General features: G+C 37.0%; 3 protein-coding genes across 3 annotated transcripts; 2 read left to right on the forward strand and 1 right to left on the reverse strand.

Annotated features, from left to right (window-relative positions):
* The first annotated feature begins 1,671 nt into the window (after nt 1-1,671).
* Nucleotides 1,672-4,705, forward strand: LOC113775060. The gene is made up of 5 exons (XM_027319793.1): nt 1,672-2,060; nt 2,164-2,324; nt 2,711-2,741; nt 3,642-3,744; nt 4,122-4,705. The coding sequence occupies exons 1-5, from the start codon at nt 1,737-1,739 to the stop codon at nt 4,226-4,228; spliced, it is 726 nt and encodes a 241-aa protein (XP_027175594.1). The 5' UTR covers nt 1,672-1,736; the 3' UTR covers nt 4,229-4,705.
* Nucleotides 4,706-5,412: 707 nt separating this feature from the next.
* On the forward strand, nt 5,413-15,977 carry LOC113750707 (AUGMIN subunit 3). Its single transcript, XM_027294657.1, has 18 exons — nt 5,413-5,856; nt 6,149-6,185; nt 6,435-6,538; nt 7,061-7,256; nt 8,062-8,128; nt 9,672-9,775; nt 10,665-10,749; nt 10,909-10,963; nt 11,821-11,952; nt 12,061-12,130; nt 12,822-12,879; nt 12,985-13,040; nt 13,473-13,625; nt 13,768-13,879; nt 13,960-14,101; nt 14,751-14,826; nt 15,192-15,287; nt 15,612-15,977. Exons 1-18 carry the CDS (start codon nt 5,678-5,680, stop codon nt 15,741-15,743), a joined length of 1,854 nt encoding a protein of 617 aa, XP_027150458.1. The 5' UTR covers nt 5,413-5,677; the 3' UTR covers nt 15,744-15,977.
* Nucleotides 15,978-16,230: 253 nt separating this feature from the next.
* LOC113782883 lies at nt 16,231-18,056 on the reverse strand. The gene is made up of 2 exons (XM_027328832.1): nt 17,597-18,056; nt 16,231-16,930 (listed from the first exon to the last, which is right to left on the reverse strand). Exons 1-2 carry the CDS (start codon nt 17,668-17,670, stop codon nt 16,486-16,488), a joined length of 519 nt encoding a protein of 172 aa, XP_027184633.1. The 5' UTR covers nt 17,671-18,056; the 3' UTR covers nt 16,231-16,485.
* Between the last annotated feature and the right edge of the window lie 1,248 nt (nt 18,057-19,304).

Raw genomic sequence — 19,304 nt, forward strand, 5'->3', positions numbered from 1 at the left:
TTTGTGATTATTGCGATATATGTTGATGATCTCAATTTGATTGGAACTCCTGAAGAGATCCAAAAGGCTGTCGAATATTTGAAGAAAGAATTTGAGATCAAAGATTTTGGAAAGACAAAATTATGTCTTGGTTTACAAATTGAGCATTTAGAAGGTGGAATTTTTGTTCACCAAACTGCTTATACCCAGAAGGTATTAAAGCGATTCCGTATGGATAAAGCACATACATTAAGTACCCCAATGGTCGTCAGATCATTGGATCCTTATAAGGATCCCTTTAGACCACAAGAGGAACATGAAAAGATACTTAGTCCTGAAGTACCATATCTCAGTGCAATTGGTGCGCTTATGTATCTTGCTAATTGTACAAGACCAGATATATCATTTGCTGTGAATTTATTAGCAAGATTTAGTTCCTCGCCTACAAAACGACATTGGAATGGTATTAAACACATTTTTCGCTATCTCCAAGGAACAATTGATCTTGGTTTGTTTTATTCAAATAAATCTAAGCCTGAGTTGCTTGGATATGCTGATGCTGGGTATTTGTCTGACCCACATAAAGCGCGATCTCAGACTGGCTATCTCTTTACTTGTGGCGGAACAGCCATTTCTTGGCGTTCTACAAAACAATCCTTGACTGCCACTTCATCAAATCATGCTGAAATAATAGCAATTCATGAAGCCAGTCGAGAATGCATTTGGCTAAGATCAATGACCCACTACATCCGAAAGAGTTGTGGATTATCCTCCGAGAAGAAAATTCCTCCAACTATTTTATATGAAGATAATGCAGCTTGTATAGCTCAATTAAAGGGAGGATATATTAAGGGAGATAGGACGAAACACATTTCACCAAAATTCTTCTTTACTCATGATTTGCAGAAGAATGGTGAGATTGATGTACTGCAAATCCGATCGGATAATAATTTGGCAGATTTGTTTACCAAGGCTTTGCCGACTGCAACGTTTGAAAGACTGGTGAAGAATATTGGTATGCGTCGGCTACAAGATCTCATATAATGTTTGCATCAGGGGGAGAATTTATTACACAAGAATAGTGTACTCTTTTTCCTTCACTAGGGTTTTTATCCCACTGGGTTTTTCCCTAGTAAGATTTTAATGAGGCATATTCTTTGTGTCATAGACATCCAAGGGGGAGTGTTATGAAATAATGATAAGTTGTGGATGTCCGTTGATATTCTCTAGATGATAGTCACATGTATTCTCCCTAGATTCATTGGTACATTAGATGAATCCATTTATGGATGTACTTGAAGTACTAAATTCATGTATTAGTACTTAATAGGGTTCATGTACCTTCTATCTTGGATCACCTATATATAGGGGTGAATCCTACTTCATTTGTAACCTTGGAACCCGGAAGTACTTTGATCAGTGAAGATAATAATACTATAGTTCTTCTCTCTCTCTTCGCTTCCCACTCTACTATTTCAATCCCTACTTTTGGTAGTTTATTTTATTAGTTTCACAACAATTAAAGGTTTGTTGGGGTTTTTTTTTTTTTTTTTTTTTGGGGTGGGGGTTTGGTTGGTTTTGTGGGGATGGGGTGAGTAATGTGCAAAATTGCAAGGGTGAAAATATGTCGTAGTTAATTTGTAAGGGTAGGAGGTAAAAATCCTAACGTCTGAGGGGCCTGAGTTTTGAAAGCCTTACAGAGAGTAGGAGGAAATAAAAGAAGTACTAAAGCTTGAATCTTGGTTCATTAATCCTCAATGCTCTCGTTCGCAGGGCGTATTCGGAGCTCCGCCCTCAGACCATGGCCGCAATTAGTTCACCTTCGGTTGGCCCGAACTGACTCCGGTTCATCGTCTGCCCATAACAGGAGGCGGCAGAAGTTTGCCCCATCGAATTTGCTTAAGAAAGCAGACGAAGACAAATCAGAATGGTGGGTAGTCGACGGCGAGATGCACGAGATTGGGGAAAACGTTCCACCCAGAGAACGCTTCGTGATTCCCAGAGAAAATATTCCAAACAAGCGCAGAAAGCAGCTTCGGGAACAGTTCATGCGCCGCACTCGGCTTGTTCTTAAAGAATCTGTACAGTTCTCTTTATCTGGTTTTCTTTTCTTTTCTTTGTTTTTTCTGATGATTTTGCTTATTTAGTAGTGAAGTCTGTTGCTGCATTGGATGTAATTGATAGGAGCATGAGCCATGGTGTAAAAGATATATGGAATTGTACAATGAGCTGAGGGAGAATTGGGAGAGGCTGTATTGGGATGAGGGTTACTCCAAGAAAATTGCTCAAGATCATGCCGGCTACGATTCAGCTGAGGATGATGATGAAGATTTCAACCCGTATAGGTTGTTCCTTCACCCCTTCTCCATTTCTTCATTTGGGATCATTTGTCTTGGTATAAATCTTCGTATTGCATCTACCGACTACCCTATGTTGTTCGCATGATAATAATTCAGTTGGTTTTATACGCTTATGTTGATGAATTGGTAGATTCTACTGATGACATTTAGTCATTTCATCATTTCTCAAGTTAAGTCTTACGCAATTTTCACTTATTCAGAAATGTTACGAGTACTTTTCGTGTCCAGCTGCTACAGTCCTCTTATTTTTTTAAATTTTTTAAATTTTTTTTGTTTGGGTAAGCTGTTCTTTGAATTCGTAAAGATTATAATTCTTCTTTGTTATTTTATCTTCACAAAAAGTGATTATGGCTCTTTTCTTCTTGTTGCAGAAGAAGGCAAAACCGGGCTGAGCAATTCAAGGTACAAAGACTGTTGCTTTTTATAGCTTGCGTATCTAGAAATTGCAGTTGCAGTTTTCTGTTGCTGTTAAACATTATGCTGCTCATTTCCCATGTTCTGAGACACTGGATTTGAATTTGATGCTGGTTTAAGACAATAGGCTGAGAATTAAAAATTCTTGATGTTCCACATTTTGCTTGTTGGACTTCCTTAATCTAGTTCGACTGAAAGAATGGATGCACATTTTTCACTTAAACTATGTGAATTTCGAAGACAGAAAGAATGGTTTTCTCTACCCTTTTCTCAAGCTGGTCAGAGATATTTTTTTACTTTCTTTGGTCTCTAGCCATCTATGTCAGTTTCCTCTCCATGACATTCATTTCATGATGCTTGAAATATTTTTTCTGTTGACTTTTTCTCCAAAAGGTGATAGTTGATACATATTCACTCTTGTTATAATAGTTAGTTGCTAATAATATTGGTTAAACGCAGAGTCCATGCCTAAAATATGTGCTAGGATATGTTGTTCCATTATGTGTTGGCTCTTCAAGTTTTACTTGTCCCCAGTGAATATATGTTTTCCTCAAAGGACATTGTGAGATTAACATTCACTAGAAAAAGTGCAATTATTTGAGCACATGGATGCTTATCATGGTAAGAGTTGGGCAAATTTTGTTAGTACGTACTTGTGAAAATATGGAAGTTGGTTGGTTTAACATTGAGCTGGATGAACCACTTACTGATCTTTCCACTCTTTTCTTTGTTCCAAAAATCATGAATGGATGGGGATTGCAAAATATTACTACTGCTAGCTGCCTCGGGATTTATTGTAGCTTTAAGGTGTTTTTATTAATAGTTAAAACCATGCTTATCCAATCATCCATGTAGTTTTTCTATAGATTCACTTCTCTGAGTATGCAGGACCAAGGAATGGGGAGAAGTAGGGAAGCAAATACTTGGCAAAAGGTTAGACAAATTCGTGATAAGTTTGAATATGATCGAGAGAGAAGAATGAGGGAGAAAGGTTAGTTATTTATTCATTTTTGACCTACTTGATGTGTTCTTATACTATGATTTTGCTGAAAAGTCCATAATATGTTACAACTGTAAAATAACTAGTAATGTTGTTGTCATTTAACTGCAAGAAGCATGAGCCTGAATCCCTTCCTCTGTCAGATGATCTTGATGCTTAAGTTTGTCAAGTCTTCTTGTTAAAACAGTCAAGTTTTGGGTAATGCCTGCTTGCTGCTTTTGGCTGTTTTTCAATCACCTAAACCGTAACTTACTGGAAGTGGAAAAATGACCATATGGGTTTTTTTTTGTAGTATCGCCTGTGATTTGTTGATTGGATTTGCGTGCTATTATATTGCTGCATGCTGACTGCCTGTGTTCAAATTGCAGCCTTTGCACCCATGAGTGGAGGAAATGATTTCAGCACAGATGATTTTGCCTCCAGGAATCAGCCATTTAATGCTGAGAGATACATATCCGAGAGTGATAGCGAGTGACTAGAGGATGATTCATGACGTGCAATGCTTTTTTAAGCATTTTTTGGAGGCGAGCCATCTTTGCATTGAACTGCATCCAGAAATTCTCTTCTGATGGTAGATCATCTATGCCCAGGCTGAAGTGGGAATGCAAAATGGCGGGATGAAGGTGTACTGACTGCAACTTTGAATGTCTCGGATCTCAAGCTTATAATTTTTTTCCATTTTTCTTAGTTTCTATTTCTTTGCAAGCCCTTTCTCTTTGCAGCCAAAAAAAATTGTACTAGTAGTTTTGGCTTTATCGTTGGCATTTTTCTTTGCAGTTGCTTGTAAATAGAAAAGTTCTAATCTGTTGGCAGGAAAGCAGGGACTTGTAGGGGCGTCTCAGTCTGATTAAGATTGTGTGTTGAAAGTTACAACAGTAAAAGGGGTGGTGCTGTACTTTGACCAGGATTGCATTCGGGTGATACAAATATGTTGCTAATTGTTGTTTGGATATACGGATTATTTTGCAGAAGCCAAACCACTGGCCATGTAAAGCTTCTCTGAAGTGTCTCCACATTAGTTCAGGACTTTGGAGTGCTGCCTCATATTTACTAAGCCACTTGGTAGTTCATTATTTTAGAGAACTCAGGACTGCCAGCATTTGTTCTCAAACAAAGAGATGGAAAAGGCCAGAGCCATAAGAACTGGTGCTTTCTTGGCCTCAATTGGACGTTGGGACTTGTCTCAAGAAATCCTTTGGTGTTACTAAAGAAACTTTGCAACATGAAGCCACTTTTCTACTCCATCTTTCTTCTTTTAAGCGATGCTTTATTAACCATTCAGTAGTAAGCCATGCCATGGCTATGAAATAAATTCGTTGACTCCATGGGTATATTTTTCTACCAAAATATAGATAAGGGTAATAGCAAAATTTGAACTTTTTAATACTACTTGACAACGAACTTAAATTTCCAAATATTAACCCATTTACATTATAAATATAATTTTTAATTACTTTTTTTATTCTATATATATCACATCATAAAAAAGAATCGTAATAAACAATTTTTTTCAAAATTATCTCGTATCCATACACACTAGTGTGTATAGACTGTAGCAACAAGAAAAAAATGGAAAAAAAATACTGTATAAAAGAACATAAAACTTGCTACATCGGGCCTTCTTTTCCCCTTGACCTTTTTGAGCATAGGGAAATTTTAAAAAGAGAAAATTCCCCCTAATGAATTCAAATTTAATCGTCTATCCTAGAAATCTCCAAGATCAGGTCAGGCCGGCGCCAAAAGTTTGTGCTCGCTCTCTCTCTCTGCTTTTACTCCTCTGGACTGTACATACATTCCTCCGATCTCATCAAAGAACAGAAGAACGACGGAAGACCACCACCAGTGCCACCTACCCAACTGAAATGGGCAGCTTGAAACTGTAACTTGCTGGCAGATCTGAAGATCGGCGAATTGACAGCAGAAGATGGGTAGTGGGGCCCGACTATGCGCATTGTTGGGGGAGTTGGGTTACCAAGGGCACGAGTTATTGGACCCTGACAGCTTCGAATGGCCTTTCCAATACGACGACGTCCGACCCATTCTCGATTGGCTCTGCTCTAGCCTTCGCCCCTCCAACGTCCTCTCCCCCTCTGAAGTTTCCCAGTAGCGTTTCCATCATTTCTTCCCGTTGTCTCTTATTTTGCTGTTTTTTTCTTAAATGATACTGATATCTTCTTCTTTTGAGCTGAAATGCTTTTTAATTACTGGGTTTCTTGCTGGGTCAGATTTTTTATTTGGCTCATTGCTAACTGGAAAAAGGTCTAATCTTTGAATTCGCGGTATAACATGAAACATAAATTATGTGGGGAATGTTTTGTTGATTTTGTAGTTGATGTTCTATTCTTACCGAAGCAATAATTGCCTCCCGACTTACATTGTCTCCCCTGTCATTCAGGTATGAACAGTTCGTACAAGAAGGAAAGCTTTTGGAGGTAAAGAACTACCGCCCTTTATTCCTCTCTCATCTTCCTCTCCATTGGCATTTCATAACTATTTAATTACGAGAAAGTCTTAATCCGCATCCCTCAACTCTGAATCCACACCTTATATAACGTTAATGTTCGTGTTACAAATGATTTATGCATCAAAGGTGTCGATTTGGATGGTGCGATGTTGATTTAGCCTTGGTTATTTACTATTCTCATATCTGCAATCACGCTTTTGATGACTTGAATTTATAGGGGGAGGACCTAGATTTTGCTTATGATAGCATTTCAGCCTTTTCAACTAGGAGAGACAATCAGGAAGCAGTCTTTGGATCAGAGGAAGGACTCAAGGAAATAAGGTAACAAGTTTGGCTGCAGAGTGATGTTATCCTTCTTCATATAGTGAACCTACTATGCTGAAGTCAATATCCTACTACTTTAGCTGGAAGAGGTTTGAAGGTGCTTCGAAGGATGGAGTTTAGGATGTGCAAAGTGATTACATTTTCTTCATTGGTTTAATTGGACCTTTCATATTATATTAGTTTATAGTTGTCCTACTGTTGCACATCTTTTAATTTTGTCCTTTCATATTATATTAGTTTATAGTTGTCCTACTGTTGCACATCTTTTAATTTTGTAAGGACAAAGTTTCGAGTTACAAGATATGAAACTTATTGGTTGAATTAAGCTTGGAGATTACTCTTGAGAACAATGTTAAGTCACGTGAAAACAGTGATTTGGCTCTATTTGCTTAAACACGCTGAAATGCACCTCAAGGTTTCATGAACAATTGCAGAATCACTGAAGTTATAGCTCTCGAGAGAAAGTAGTAATTTTTTCTGCTGCATTCCGTCTTTCCTGATGGTTCATTGCACCTTCAGGGACGCTACTGCATCACTGAAGACTGAAGCTTTGGAGTTGCAAAAACAGCTCAGACGCCTTCAGTCTCAATACGATATGCTGTCTGGGCAGGCATCAGCATTAAGTCAAGGAAGAAGGGCACGAGTTGCAGCAACATCTGTTGTCAATGGACAACTGACATCTCTAGAGGATAGTCTTTCAGCTAGGAATTTAGAGGTGAGCAAAATTGTATGGTTGCCTGTTAGTTCACCATAGGCTCATGTTGTTATGTGATATCTTCTTGAGAACTGTTATTTAACGTCTTTACTGGTCCGGAACTTTGGTGTGGATACCTGTTTGCTGGTTTTTGACATGTTATCAATGCATCCAGTGGGGACAAGATGCATCATGTGGTTTCAAGGCAATACTAGAAAAAGAGAGTACGACAGGATTGTAGAGATTTAGAGTTGTGATTGTGGACCTTGAAGCTAACTTCGCCAACATCTTGGAGTCCTGTTTATATTAGGTTTTACTTGCTAATAATATTTGCTGACGTTTTGGTGTTAAACAAAATTTCAAAATATAAATTTACCTTTAGAATAGGCTGTAGTACTGTCTTTGTCCTTCTGTTTCTTCAGTCTATGTTGGAGGTTCTGATTATTGCTGGAGTTTAAGCTGGATTTGGAGTTTAGAGTTAACTATGAAAGTCTCAGAGAAGTAAGTCAGCAGCCAGCTGCACTGTGGAACAGCGCTGTTTTAGTGGCTTACAAAGTATATTTTCTTTAATGACTTTTTGCAACTGCAATATTCACACATGCATGACTTGCTACAAGTTCTAGTTTTTTCCACTTTGTTTGATTTGCAATCCTGCTTAAACTAGTTTATGATAGCAGTCTAGCATGGAACTTTCTTCTGGCATTTAAACATGCATATGCAATTTTCATGATTGCATTCAAGTTTTATGCATGTCTTTTCTGATAAAATTTGTTGTTTGATTCTATACATTTTTCCTAAGTTTGAAATTATCTCAACTCCGTTTTAGATGAATGCTGTTCTCGGGAAGATGGCCTCAACAGCTCAAGAATTGGCTCATTATCATTCAGGAGATGGTACGATTGCTTTCATTTATTTGTTTTTCACATGAAACTTGTTTCTCATGAATTTCATTGACATTCTTGAAGCTATAAAAGAAACTTGAATCGATAATTTTTAGTTACCACAAAATGTGTCTTTAAATGAAGATCCTTTTCTTGCACTTGACTTCTGACTACTTGGGTATGCACCTTCATTAGAAAGGCAAAAACTTGGGTGAACCTCGTCTATGGGCCCACCTGTAGACCATGTGGTGGAAAATCTGCCACATTCTCATAACAATTAAAAATTTCAGAAATCCTAAAGCACAACTGCACAAGATTCAGGAACTCCTCGGCTTCCGCTCTGGCATCTGTTCTAGCATGCTTCCTCTTATTTCTTCTTTTTTTTCCTTTTTTTGGTCATTTTGAAACACTCACCACCATAAAGAAAAATACAGTTGCAACAATTTTCCAAGTTAGCGGTTCTTCCAGCTTTGTTCAATCAAGCTCACCCATTTTAGGGATCCGCAAACACAATCTTTATTTTTCTTTTCCTTTTAATTTTTGCTTATATTCAGCTTGTAATATCTGGTTAGATTTTGCAAGACTTAGGAGAAGAATATGGAGGAACAGGAGGACAGCGGTAAGAAAACGGGAAGATTCGACAAACAAAAGATGGAGAAGTATTAAACAGTGCGCTGGAGATTCAAGGAGGAAAACTTTTAAATTTTTGAAAAAAGAAGTGTTTATAAACCAAAAATACTCATCTTTTGTTGAAGGCCCAGTTGTGAAGAAAACGGATTCTGAAAAGGAATTGCTGAGCTTCTGGAGAGATGGTCAAGAAATAGAGAGGAGGAAATTTTCAAGAGTTTCAATTAATTGAAGAACATAAGATCCATGAAGCTACTGAAATTGGTGTAAAGAATCCAAATTTATTTGTTTTTGGCATGGTTTTTGATCTAGGGTATATATTTGTTTTGGAAGGTGGTAATAGGCAGAAAGATTGTGATGAATTTTGAGGATGGTGGGTGGGAAGTCCATTGCCGACTTCCATGGACAACTGAATGTGACTGTGTGCAGGGTGTGTGCTTTGAAGGAGGAGATCTAATGATGATGTGGCAAATTCTAAGTCACTCAGTCTACTGGTGGATCTGTAGACCGGGTTCACCCAAGTTTTTGCCCATTAGAAAATGGATCACTTTCATTTATGTGAATTACCCTTGAAGTATGAATTATGCTTGACCTCTTTAACTATTATTGTTTTTTATTTGATTGGACAGATTTGTTGTACAATGAGTAGAATAATCTTTTTTTTTGTTACATTTCCTGACTGGTTTCATGAATGCCTTAAGAAGGCGTGGTCACTAGTCTCTCTACCACTGCCTTTGACTTCGTAGTTACTCTTTTTATAATGAAACAAGTACTTGTGGTTCAGAAATCTCACAAAATTGAAATGTAGGCATGCTTAAGCTTATGAAGTAGGCATAAATTCAGGAGTTATATTAGAATTATTTGATTATGCAGCACTAATTATATGCAGTTGCCAGCATTTATGAGGTTTTACCTTATTTGCATGCAGAGGATGGTATCTACTTAGCTTACTCTGACTTTCATCAGTATTTGCTTGTGGATTCTTCTTGTATGAAGGAGCTAAACCAGTGGTTTTCAAAGCAACTGGATACGGTATTATTTTCTGTAGACAACTGCTTCTCATTTCACTACATAAAAGTAATCTACATAAAAGCCTTTGATTACCTTAATGCGTGACTATGACTTTTCCAACAATTACCTGCAATAGAGGTCAGAGATGTCATACTGGATCTCCTTATTTGGCTGTTTAGCACATTACTTTTAGACTGGATTAGTACAGCTATGACATATGGCTAGCCTTGAAGGTGGTAATTGTGCTTGAGCATGTGATTACTGGTGCTTTCTGGTGTCTTTGACGTTTGTTTGCCAAAATTTTTGTTTTCTGGAAGAGATCTTGATATTGGTTTCTGAATGGTAGTGTGGGTTTGTTTTGGATATTGTTATTTACAAAAAAATTTCTTATTATTCTCAGAACATGTTTTCCAACTACCTTTTATCTCACATGCATCACATCAGAAAAGATTAGTACAGGAAAATTTTTTCAAATACTCTTCAATTACAAAGAATCAGTTATTTCCTTCTTTTGGGACATAACCTAGAAAAAAATTTCTTTACACCTGTCACATAATTTTTATTTTGGTTTTTTTTTTTGGGGGGGGGGGTGGGTTGTTTTAGAATTTCTTCTGTTTCTACAATGGTATTACCAGCACATAAATCATGTCAGCATTACTAAGAGTGAATGTCAGCAATATACATTTTAATAACACATGAGCAAGTGGTTGTTTCTATTGTCTCCAGTTTCTTCAGCAACAAACTCGTTGCATCTCTTTGGAGGAGAGGGGGCGATTTTGATACAGGGATGTGAAGTTAATAAAGGATTCTTAGGATAATGCTTAATTGCAAAGTACAACTTGACTGTATCTTGTTATCGACTTTCATAGGCGATGAAAGGTTATTGGCTCATCTGGTTTTCCTTGCTTAGGGTCCATACAGGTTAGTGTCGGAGGAAGGCAAGTCTAAATGTTCATGGGTGAGTTTGGATGAAATCTCAAATGTCTTAGTACGAGGTATTGCACTCTCTCTCTCTCTCTCTCAAAATATTGATATCCATTCTTTGCAATAATGACTTAATTGGCTAATTTCGTGCTTATGTGAATGAGACATATTTCAAAAAGCTTCATTAAAATTGTTGGGATACATTTTTTTTTAATAACTGTGCATTGCAGATTTAGAAAAATCACATCATCAGCGTGTTTCTGAGTTGCAACGCTTGCGCTCCATGTAAGCCCTTTTACTTGTATGAGTATGATTTTTTGGTCCCTTTTTAAGAATGCTTGCATGTTTAGTTAGACGTATTGCTACTTTCATTTATTGGTTGCTGCTATATCCTCTGTTTACTTCTCTTATTTCATGCCATGGCTACTATTATATGATATGGGCAATATAACAAAATGTTTAGCCCATTTGAGTTGTCTGCCCATCTGTCACTGCCTATGAACCTCGGTTTTGGAATCAAATATTGTAAAGCTAAGATTTTAGTTTCTGCTATTACTATCTCTATCCATCTTGTGTCTCTTGAAGGATGTTGATTGGTTCTGAAAAGGTAATAAGGTTGTTGCTATTGTCTTTGTATCCCAAATTCCAAGACCTCTCTTCAGCATTTTAGTATCTTCTATAGAAAAATAAAATATTGTTACTGAACTGTCTAACAAATGGTGGTCTGGAAGGAATTTTCCCTCCCTACTTAGCAATGGCCAGAATTTACATAAACGTAGCAGTACTCTTTGATCTTTCTTTTTTCTATTTTTAGATGCAACACTCTATCCCTTGAGTTTGCACCTTATTCTCCAATCTTGTAACTAACTTTCTACGTGTATCTGATATCACCTATGTATAAATTTGCAAAAAGTAGTGAGCTTGTCCCAAAAAAAAAAAAGGTTTTTGTGCCCAAACTTTGGTGCCCCCCCCCTCCTCTCCGTGGGCTGGTTGAACTTGCTGGTAGTTTATCAACTATTTGACTTTGGATTTTTTTGTTTGGGTGGTGCTTTGTGGTATTAAGTTTAAACAACGTGGGATTTCAGGTGGTAGGACTTTTACTTTTGATTGTAATTGAGCTCATCCTATTGAAATTTATGCAGTTTTGGAACAAGTGAAAGGCAATGGGTAGAAGCTCAGGTTGAGTATGCAAAACAACAAGCCATTCTCATGGCCCTTAAAGGGCAAGTTACATCAGACGAAGCTCACATTCATCTTGATCTTCATTCCCTGAGGTAACGTAGTTTATATTTGCATTGTGTTGTGTGTGTGAATTATGTTCTGCTTTACCAAATTTTAAATTTCTATGGTGGCTCTTTGAACATTTGCTATACGCTAAATAGGAGAAAGCATGCTGAATTGGTAGGAGAACTTTCAACTCTGTACCGGAAAGAGGAGAAATTGTCATCTGAGGTTTGTATCTGAGGCTGCGGATGCTTTTTTTTCGATAGTCTACTTTTGCCATATAAATGATAACTAAGGCACAAAATAAAATTGCACATTATCTTCTTCTTAAATGAGACACATACATAGTCCTTGGCCTTTGCAACTTTAATTACCTCACTCTGTGGGAGTGAAATTAAAAATAAATTCCAGTTGAAGCGGCAATACCTTTTGGTTTATTATGGATTTAATCTGAAGGTAGCTGTGTCCTCTCTAAATTTTTTGTTACTGCTTCGCAAACACAGGGAGAATAGATGGTTGGCTACTCTACTTGATTTTGGCTACATGGTTAGAATGGGATGTTCTAACCTTAGAGTGGACTGAAGATACAGTAAAACTGAACCGATAGAAATAGTTATTCTAGAAGCCTTTTGCTAGAAGATAATTGAATGACTTCCAAACATTATAGTTCTTCCATTGAGTTCTGGAAGAACGCTTTATGGCATGGACAAATGAAAATCTAACTTTGTCACTGTAACACCAGCTTACTGCCTTTCATTGATCAACTGTTCTTTTCTCTTTGAAGGAGGCTAAATGTTTGTGCAAATTCTTGCACAATGCCTAATTCTATGGTTTTTTGTACTTTTTACTTAACTTTTATTTTTTGGCCTCCTCTGCATTGCTTGATTTTATGTATGTCTTACTGGAAGACTGTTTCCAGACTGTACCTGATCTTTGTTGGGAGTTAGCTCAGCTTCAAGACACTTATATATTGCAAGGTATTCAGCATCTTTTTTTGCTTCTAGTTTGGGAAGTTTGGTTGTTCATTTGAATGTGTCCTTTCTCATTGTAGTTGTTAGTTATTGCACTACTTCAATATGCAGGTGATTATGATTTAAAGGTCATGCGCCAAGAATTCTACATAAATCGACAAAAAACGGTATGTTATTGGGATATGATGCCCACAGTCGTATCACTTAGATTTTTTGCTTTTCTAGATTTTGAATAGCAGCAACAATGGATTAGGTGTTCATGCATCTAGTTTTTTAATTTTCCCTTTGTAAATGCATGTTGCATACATTTCAGTCATATACTCAGTTAAAGATGCCATATTTGGAGGCTAAACAAACTTACAGAGTCACCCCCAGATGCAGAAGTGATTAATATATGCCATTATCATATCTGATTTGCATTGTTGTCGATGCATGAAATTTCTATTTGCCAAAATCAGTCATAGGGTAGGAATCACGGTGCTTCTTGATAGTTAATATTTGTCTCCCTTAATCAGCTCAGGGTGTTGGAAGTTATTTTTTCTTAAATTTCTAAATATCATTCCCTGAAATCTTATTATTTGTCCTTTTCTGCACTGTAGTTCATAAATTATTTAGTCAATCAGCTAGCAAGACATCAGTTCCTAAAAGTAGCGTGTCAACTGGAGAAGAAGACCATGCTTGGTGCATATTCATTACTCAAAGTTGTTGAGTCAGAACTGCAGGGATACCTTTCTGCAGCCAAAGGACGAGTGGTATGGAATCACTTACTTTGCAAGGCATTCTCAAACTCATGATCTCAAGGAAATATGAAACTTAATATCTTTCTGCACCTTTTATGATGGCATAGTATTGTCATTGCACACTGCAATTTACGTATGTGATATGTCACTCTAGGGTCGTTGTATGGCATTAATTCAAGCTTCATCAGAGGTACAAGAACAAGGAGCTGTGGATGATCGAGATACTTTTTTGCATGGTGTCAGAGACCTTTTAAGTATCTACTCAAGTAATATCCCAGGACTTAAATTATCATGATTGTTCATCTTTGAGTCATTGCTAACAGCGAAGGATTTGTAATATCTTTAGATGCTCAAGCTGGTTTATCAACATATGTCTCGGCACCAGGCATTGTTCAGCAAATATCGAGCCTTCAATCAGATCTGATGAGCCTGCAATCTGAGTTGGAGCATGCCCTCCCAGATGACCGAAATAGGTGTATCAATGAGCTGTATGTTGTCCTTATTACCTTTATCCTGCTAACATCCTGCTAACATCCTGCTAGCATTATCCTGCTAACATCTCTAGTTGTCCACACTTTTCCAGCAGAACTGCTTCTTTAAAAAGGTGGTTTGTTAGCTTAGCTATTTGGCTTGTCCATGGTTTTAATCAATGTGTTTAAGATTTTATTTTTGGTGACAAAATGTAGACTAGTTATTAGTCATGAGTAGCAGATGAAAGGCTTTGAGAAATAGGAGAAGCATGTGGTGTTTTCAATTCATGTTTCAGTAGCAAATACTAATGATAATTGAGTATTGACCTGTTATTGCCATATAGTCTATATCTGGATATTTCATTTCTATATGGTCTGGTTAGACAGTTGTTAACAGTAATATCCTTTCACCTCAACATTCTGATTTATCTAAGGTAGGAATCCATATACCTGAGGAATGATTTTCTGATCAAAAATTCAGTTTTCAAACTACTTGCAAGTTCCAGATTTATTATCAGTCGACTCTGACTATTTTGTTTATTTGGGAGCATGAAATTTGGCTGCCATCAGTTTGTTAGACAACAGTTCTTGAATAAGATACTGTTGTTTTATGGACCTGTAAGCATAACAAAAATCTGATTTCTTGGTTTCCTGTTTAATGTATCAGGTGCACTCTTGTCCAAAGCTTGCAGCAATTATTATTTGCATCTTCTACAACTGCCCAACCAATATTGACACCTCGGGTAAAGAAGTGCACTTGATAGGACATGTCTGCTTTAGGTTTCATTTGATGTACTTGATGCCTTAGGTTTACTGCATTTCAAGGAAACTTTTAAAAATGAGTTATTCTTCCTGTACTCACATCTAAACAAGTACAACGCTCGGAATTTACTGGTTTAGAAAATTAATTTTTTCCCAGTTTCAACATATTTACTTGTTTGTGGGTTCTTAGATGTGTCAAGGCTGCGCCTTGTTTGTCATTTATTCATGTAATTTTACCACCTAGCTTTGTGATAGTGCGGTTTCCAGTTTGGAGGCTCCTGAAAAATGGTTTTGATTTATCTTAAAAACTGAATCCATCTGCACCTATCTTTCCATCTCTCTGTAGACATTAATGAAGGAGCTTGATGAAATGGAAAAGGCAAATGCAGAGCTTGCAGCTGCTGTTGAAGAAGTATCATTAGAGCATAACAAGAAGAAGGAGGTAAGTCTTCAGTTTGTTAGACACCAGTTTCTCCGCTATCATCAGAATTATGGTTTGACTAGTGCTGCGATTGTAAGTTTCTTGGTATTGTTTCTTCTAGATTAGTTCTCTAGTTTAGTTATATCATGGAGAAAATATCACATGCTGTCTTAACTTACCTTATATGGAAGCGATGGTGATTTCTTGATGGATGCTAAATGTGTGAAAATTTTCACCGGTTCAAGTCTATTTGCTATCGTTCCTTTGCAGTTTTCTAACCTCGGAGTTCTTGATGTCTTTGTAACATATGGAAAAACTCTAATCACCAATTTTCTGGAAGTACAGATTGTAAAACATCATTCACAAGAGCTGGCGCTCCAGAGGCGTGTATTTGTAGATTTCTTCTGCAACCCTGACCGTTTGAGGAGCCAAGTCAGAGAGCTGACGGCAAGAGTCAGGGCTCTGCAAGCATCATAATTTCCAGTTTATAGTGTTGTTTGTAATTGCCTATAGACGGTTCTGTGTTATCATCGCCAATACATAGAATTGATTGTCCAAGTTTGTCCATCGCTTCATCGGGAAGTAGAAGATGGGTTTTGGTCTATTATCAGCGTTCTTTTTTGTTCTTGGCATAGAAACAAGCTGTACAGGCTTCATTGTATACATGACAATGGCAAAGATAAGCTCTGTGCTTTTGCGTTTCAGCCCCCATTTTGAGTTGTGCAACTTTTTCAAAATTTGACTGCATTTCATTTTACGCCCCCATTTTGAGTTGTACTACTTTTTGCAGAGTTTCTTGTGTTCCCAACGACCTGATCGAATAGGGGATATAGATGGCAGTTACTATCAAAAGGAGAGTAATCTGACATGACAAGAATAATGTCGTTTTAATTGATTTCATAATCTCTCCAGGAAGAGATTCATGATGTGATGACAATTAGGGAATGTAAAAAGAATTTTATTGACTCATAAAATAAGGACGCAAAAGAGCACTTGAAACAAATGAAAATCAAGATGCACCATGCAGCTCAGTACTCAAAAAATAGCCACAGTGCCATCCATCCATGGCAGTCTGCAGAAAGTACTAAAAAATCACACTTTCCGCTGACGCAAAGGAAAACCGAACGTACAAACAAAAGATGTACTGCTACTTATATACAAGTTCCAGGAAACGAAAACTTCCTGCCACAGCAATAGTTAGACCGGGGCTTGCATAATTCTAGTGTTTGTTAAGGACTCGAGGCTGACAAAACGGTTCGTTGTTTCGCAATGCTACTGAAATTGGATGGCAAGCGCTGGTGCTGGCAGCAACAGCAGCCCTGCCAAATCTGGACAGACGGGGAAGGGTGGCTTGGAGATCAAGGGTTCCGATCCGGGACTCTGCCATGTTTCTTGAACCGAAGCTTTTCTTGCCGCTGCACTTGATTGAAGATGACACCAATGGCTTGTGAGCAGTAGCAGCATTTGCAGTGTCAGCGGCTCTGTGGAGCCGGCACCTGAACGAGCCAGCATGGGTAGTTGGAGCACAAAGGCAAAGCTGCTTCTGCTGCTTGTTGGATGCATTGCCATGATCACTTGCTTTTTTGTCTGACCCACTACCCTTCTTATCACAGTGATTTGACCGAGTAATTCCTTTGCAGGAGGCACTTCTCCTCCTGTTCAGCCTGTAATTTACACGTCATACTGTTTCGCTATTCTGGTTGAACCAACATGAATTAGGTACAGAAAGCAAGCAGAACTTTATTGTTAAACTCCACCATGCATATCAATTCCAAAATCAAGTGTTCAGTCGATTCAATTCCACCCCATGAAATTTAACTTCAGAAATAATTTTCTTTTCGCCCACTTATTTGTTTACCTTTTTAGTGTTTTTTTTTTTTTTTTTGGTTTTTGGGTTGTGTCCCCCCCCCCCGGGGGGGGGTGATTTGTTGGTTATAGAAACGGATGTCTGTCTGATAAATAGTAAAAGATATACAACGAAAAGAGTCTAATTTTTTTTTTCCCATTTCCCCAGAACCAACAAAATAATTACCCATAGAACATGTGTAGGCTGTAAAAGTAGCAGAAACCAGGGACACCAAGAAAGCAACAAATCAAGAACCGATGAGGAACCATCCAAAAGCAAAAGAGGGTGATATGAAAAACTACCCCGCAAGAAAAAGGCTTTTCACACACATGATTCATCGGATGATATGAAAATTTGAGAATTCTTTTGACGCCATGTCTGATTTTTGGACAGCAGAGCTCCTTTTTCATTGTTGTAAAACTCGAAAGAAGAAAAAGAAAGGCACATAACATAAAGTAAACAGTAGCAGTACTAGTAATATTACCAAATAGTGGAGGTGGACGTGTGATGATGATCATCCGCTCCAATTTGCAGTTCTGTAGCCACTCCCATTTGCATCTAAAGTGCAAAGGAAAGAAAAAAAAAAGGAAGAAGACAACAACTGATCCGTCCCTTCACTGCTAAACACCCGGATTGCTGGTCACGCTGCAGATTGGAAAATGTTCGAAATACCCAAAACAAAACACACACATACAAGCACTAACAGAGACAAGTATGAGAGGAGGGGGGAATTGGGGGGTTGTGGCAATCTGATAAATTGTCCCAGATTTTTTTTTTTTCAAAAAAAAAAAAGGAGAGATAAGGGAAGTGATGTTCACTGTTATCAGTCCAAACAATCTAATGATACGGGTGGTGGCAAATTTGACGCATGATGATAGTAGTGTTTATTATGCCTTAGGGGGAGAATCCTAACCAACTTCTAACAATAGTCGGATTTAAGTAAAGATATCAGCAGACGAATCTGCAGTGGGATCCAGTTTTTAAGGTGTTCCGGATATGGTTTAAAAGAAGCTTAGCAAATTCGTAAAAGTCCTAGAACTCACTCGGTGTTGACATATGGTTTTTCATGCAACTGTTTTGGGCCTAACACGTGTACCATTAACTGATCATCCGGTAGCCAGAGAGAGAGAGAGAGTAAAAAAGCCAAAAAAAGAAAGAAAGAAAGAAAGACATATATGAGGCCAAAATGACATATTAAATAGCAGAAACAACAATATATAATATAACTGCAAAGCGAAGAAATTATGGCTTTTTTTCACCAGCTGAAACAATAATATATATAATATAATTAGGATTAACTTTTTTATGCAGTATAGTGATTTTTTACACTAATAATCCTGTGTATTATATATATGTATGATTTGAATTTTAAATTATGTGATGTGATCTAAACGCACTTATGTAAAAAATTCTTTAAACGTGCATAAAAAAATTGTCCATACAACTATGACGGGTCCTAACATTCTATAGTAGTTTTAACTATTTTAAGATCTGTATTATACTTTGCTCTTGCTGGCATAGTTAGTAAATATTCGTATCATATTTGTATGTTACACATAACATTTAATAAAACTTTTATATTTCATATATTTCAAAATTACTCTGAAAAACAAACATACTTCTCAATTAACCGTACAAAACATATAGTAAACTTTTAAAGTATTATACTTCACGAATTATACTTCAAATTTTCAAAATTTTTTAAAAATTGAATAAGGATAATGACATAACTTTTGAGTTATATATATATAAAAAAAAGAGAGCAATATATATGATAAAAATGATAGATGCATACATATCTAAAATAATAAGGTGATAAATGTTTAATAAATTTAATGTCTTATTCATAAAAAAAGAGTTTAAAATTAGTATAAATGTAGCATAGTCTTTGAAATCTATAGTACATTCGTTAGTTTTTTTAGTTCCGTAACTTTCAAATATATTCGTGTTGTTCACGTATGAATTTGTATACGTAATTTTGCTGAACACGTGTTTTTATGCCGTACTTTTCATCGTACTAATGAAAAAAAAAATGTATTATATCTCGTATTATATGCGTCCCATACTTTACTAACTATGCTTGGTAGATGTTCTCAGCTGAAATTCTGAAGCCGATGCCAATTAAGTCTCAGAATCTAAAAAGATTCAATAACCATTAACTATTTTCCATAATTTTGTTGCTCGGAAAAAGA

This window comes from Coffea eugenioides, chromosome 1 (genome assembly GCF_003713205.1).
Source record: "Coffea eugenioides isolate CCC68of chromosome 1, Ceug_1.0, whole genome shotgun sequence".
Taxonomy (NCBI): Eukaryota; Viridiplantae; Streptophyta; class Magnoliopsida; order Gentianales; family Rubiaceae; genus Coffea; species Coffea eugenioides.

Excerpts from the sequence above, each read along its gene's own strand:
- LOC113782883 (XM_027328832.1), bottom strand. The coding sequence starts at position 17,670 with ATGCAAATGGGAGTGGCTACAGAACTGCAAATTGGAGCGGATGATCAT. Across the intron at positions 16,931-17,596 it reads ACGTCCACCTCCACTATTTG|GCTGAACAGGAGGAGAAGTG; the intron begins GTAATATTACTA and ends TGTAAATTACAG.
- LOC113750707 (XM_027294657.1), top strand. The coding sequence starts at position 5,678 with ATGGGTAGTGGGGCCCGACTATGCGCATTGTTGGGGGAGTTGGGTTAC. Across the intron at positions 10,750-10,908 it reads CTCAAATGTCTTAGTACGAG|ATTTAGAAAAATCACATCAT; the intron begins GTATTGCACTCT and ends TGTGCATTGCAG. Across the intron at positions 14,102-14,750 it reads AATAGGTGTATCAATGAGCT|GTGCACTCTTGTCCAAAGCT; the intron begins GTATGTTGTCCT and ends TTAATGTATCAG.
- LOC113775060 (XM_027319793.1), top strand. The coding sequence starts at position 1,737 with ATGCTCTCGTTCGCAGGGCGTATTCGGAGCTCCGCCCTCAGACCATGG. Across the intron at positions 2,061-2,163 it reads GGCTTGTTCTTAAAGAATCT|GAGCATGAGCCATGGTGTAA; the intron begins GTACAGTTCTCT and ends TGTAATTGATAG. Across the intron at positions 2,742-3,641 it reads ACCGGGCTGAGCAATTCAAG|GACCAAGGAATGGGGAGAAG; the intron begins GTACAAAGACTG and ends CTGAGTATGCAG.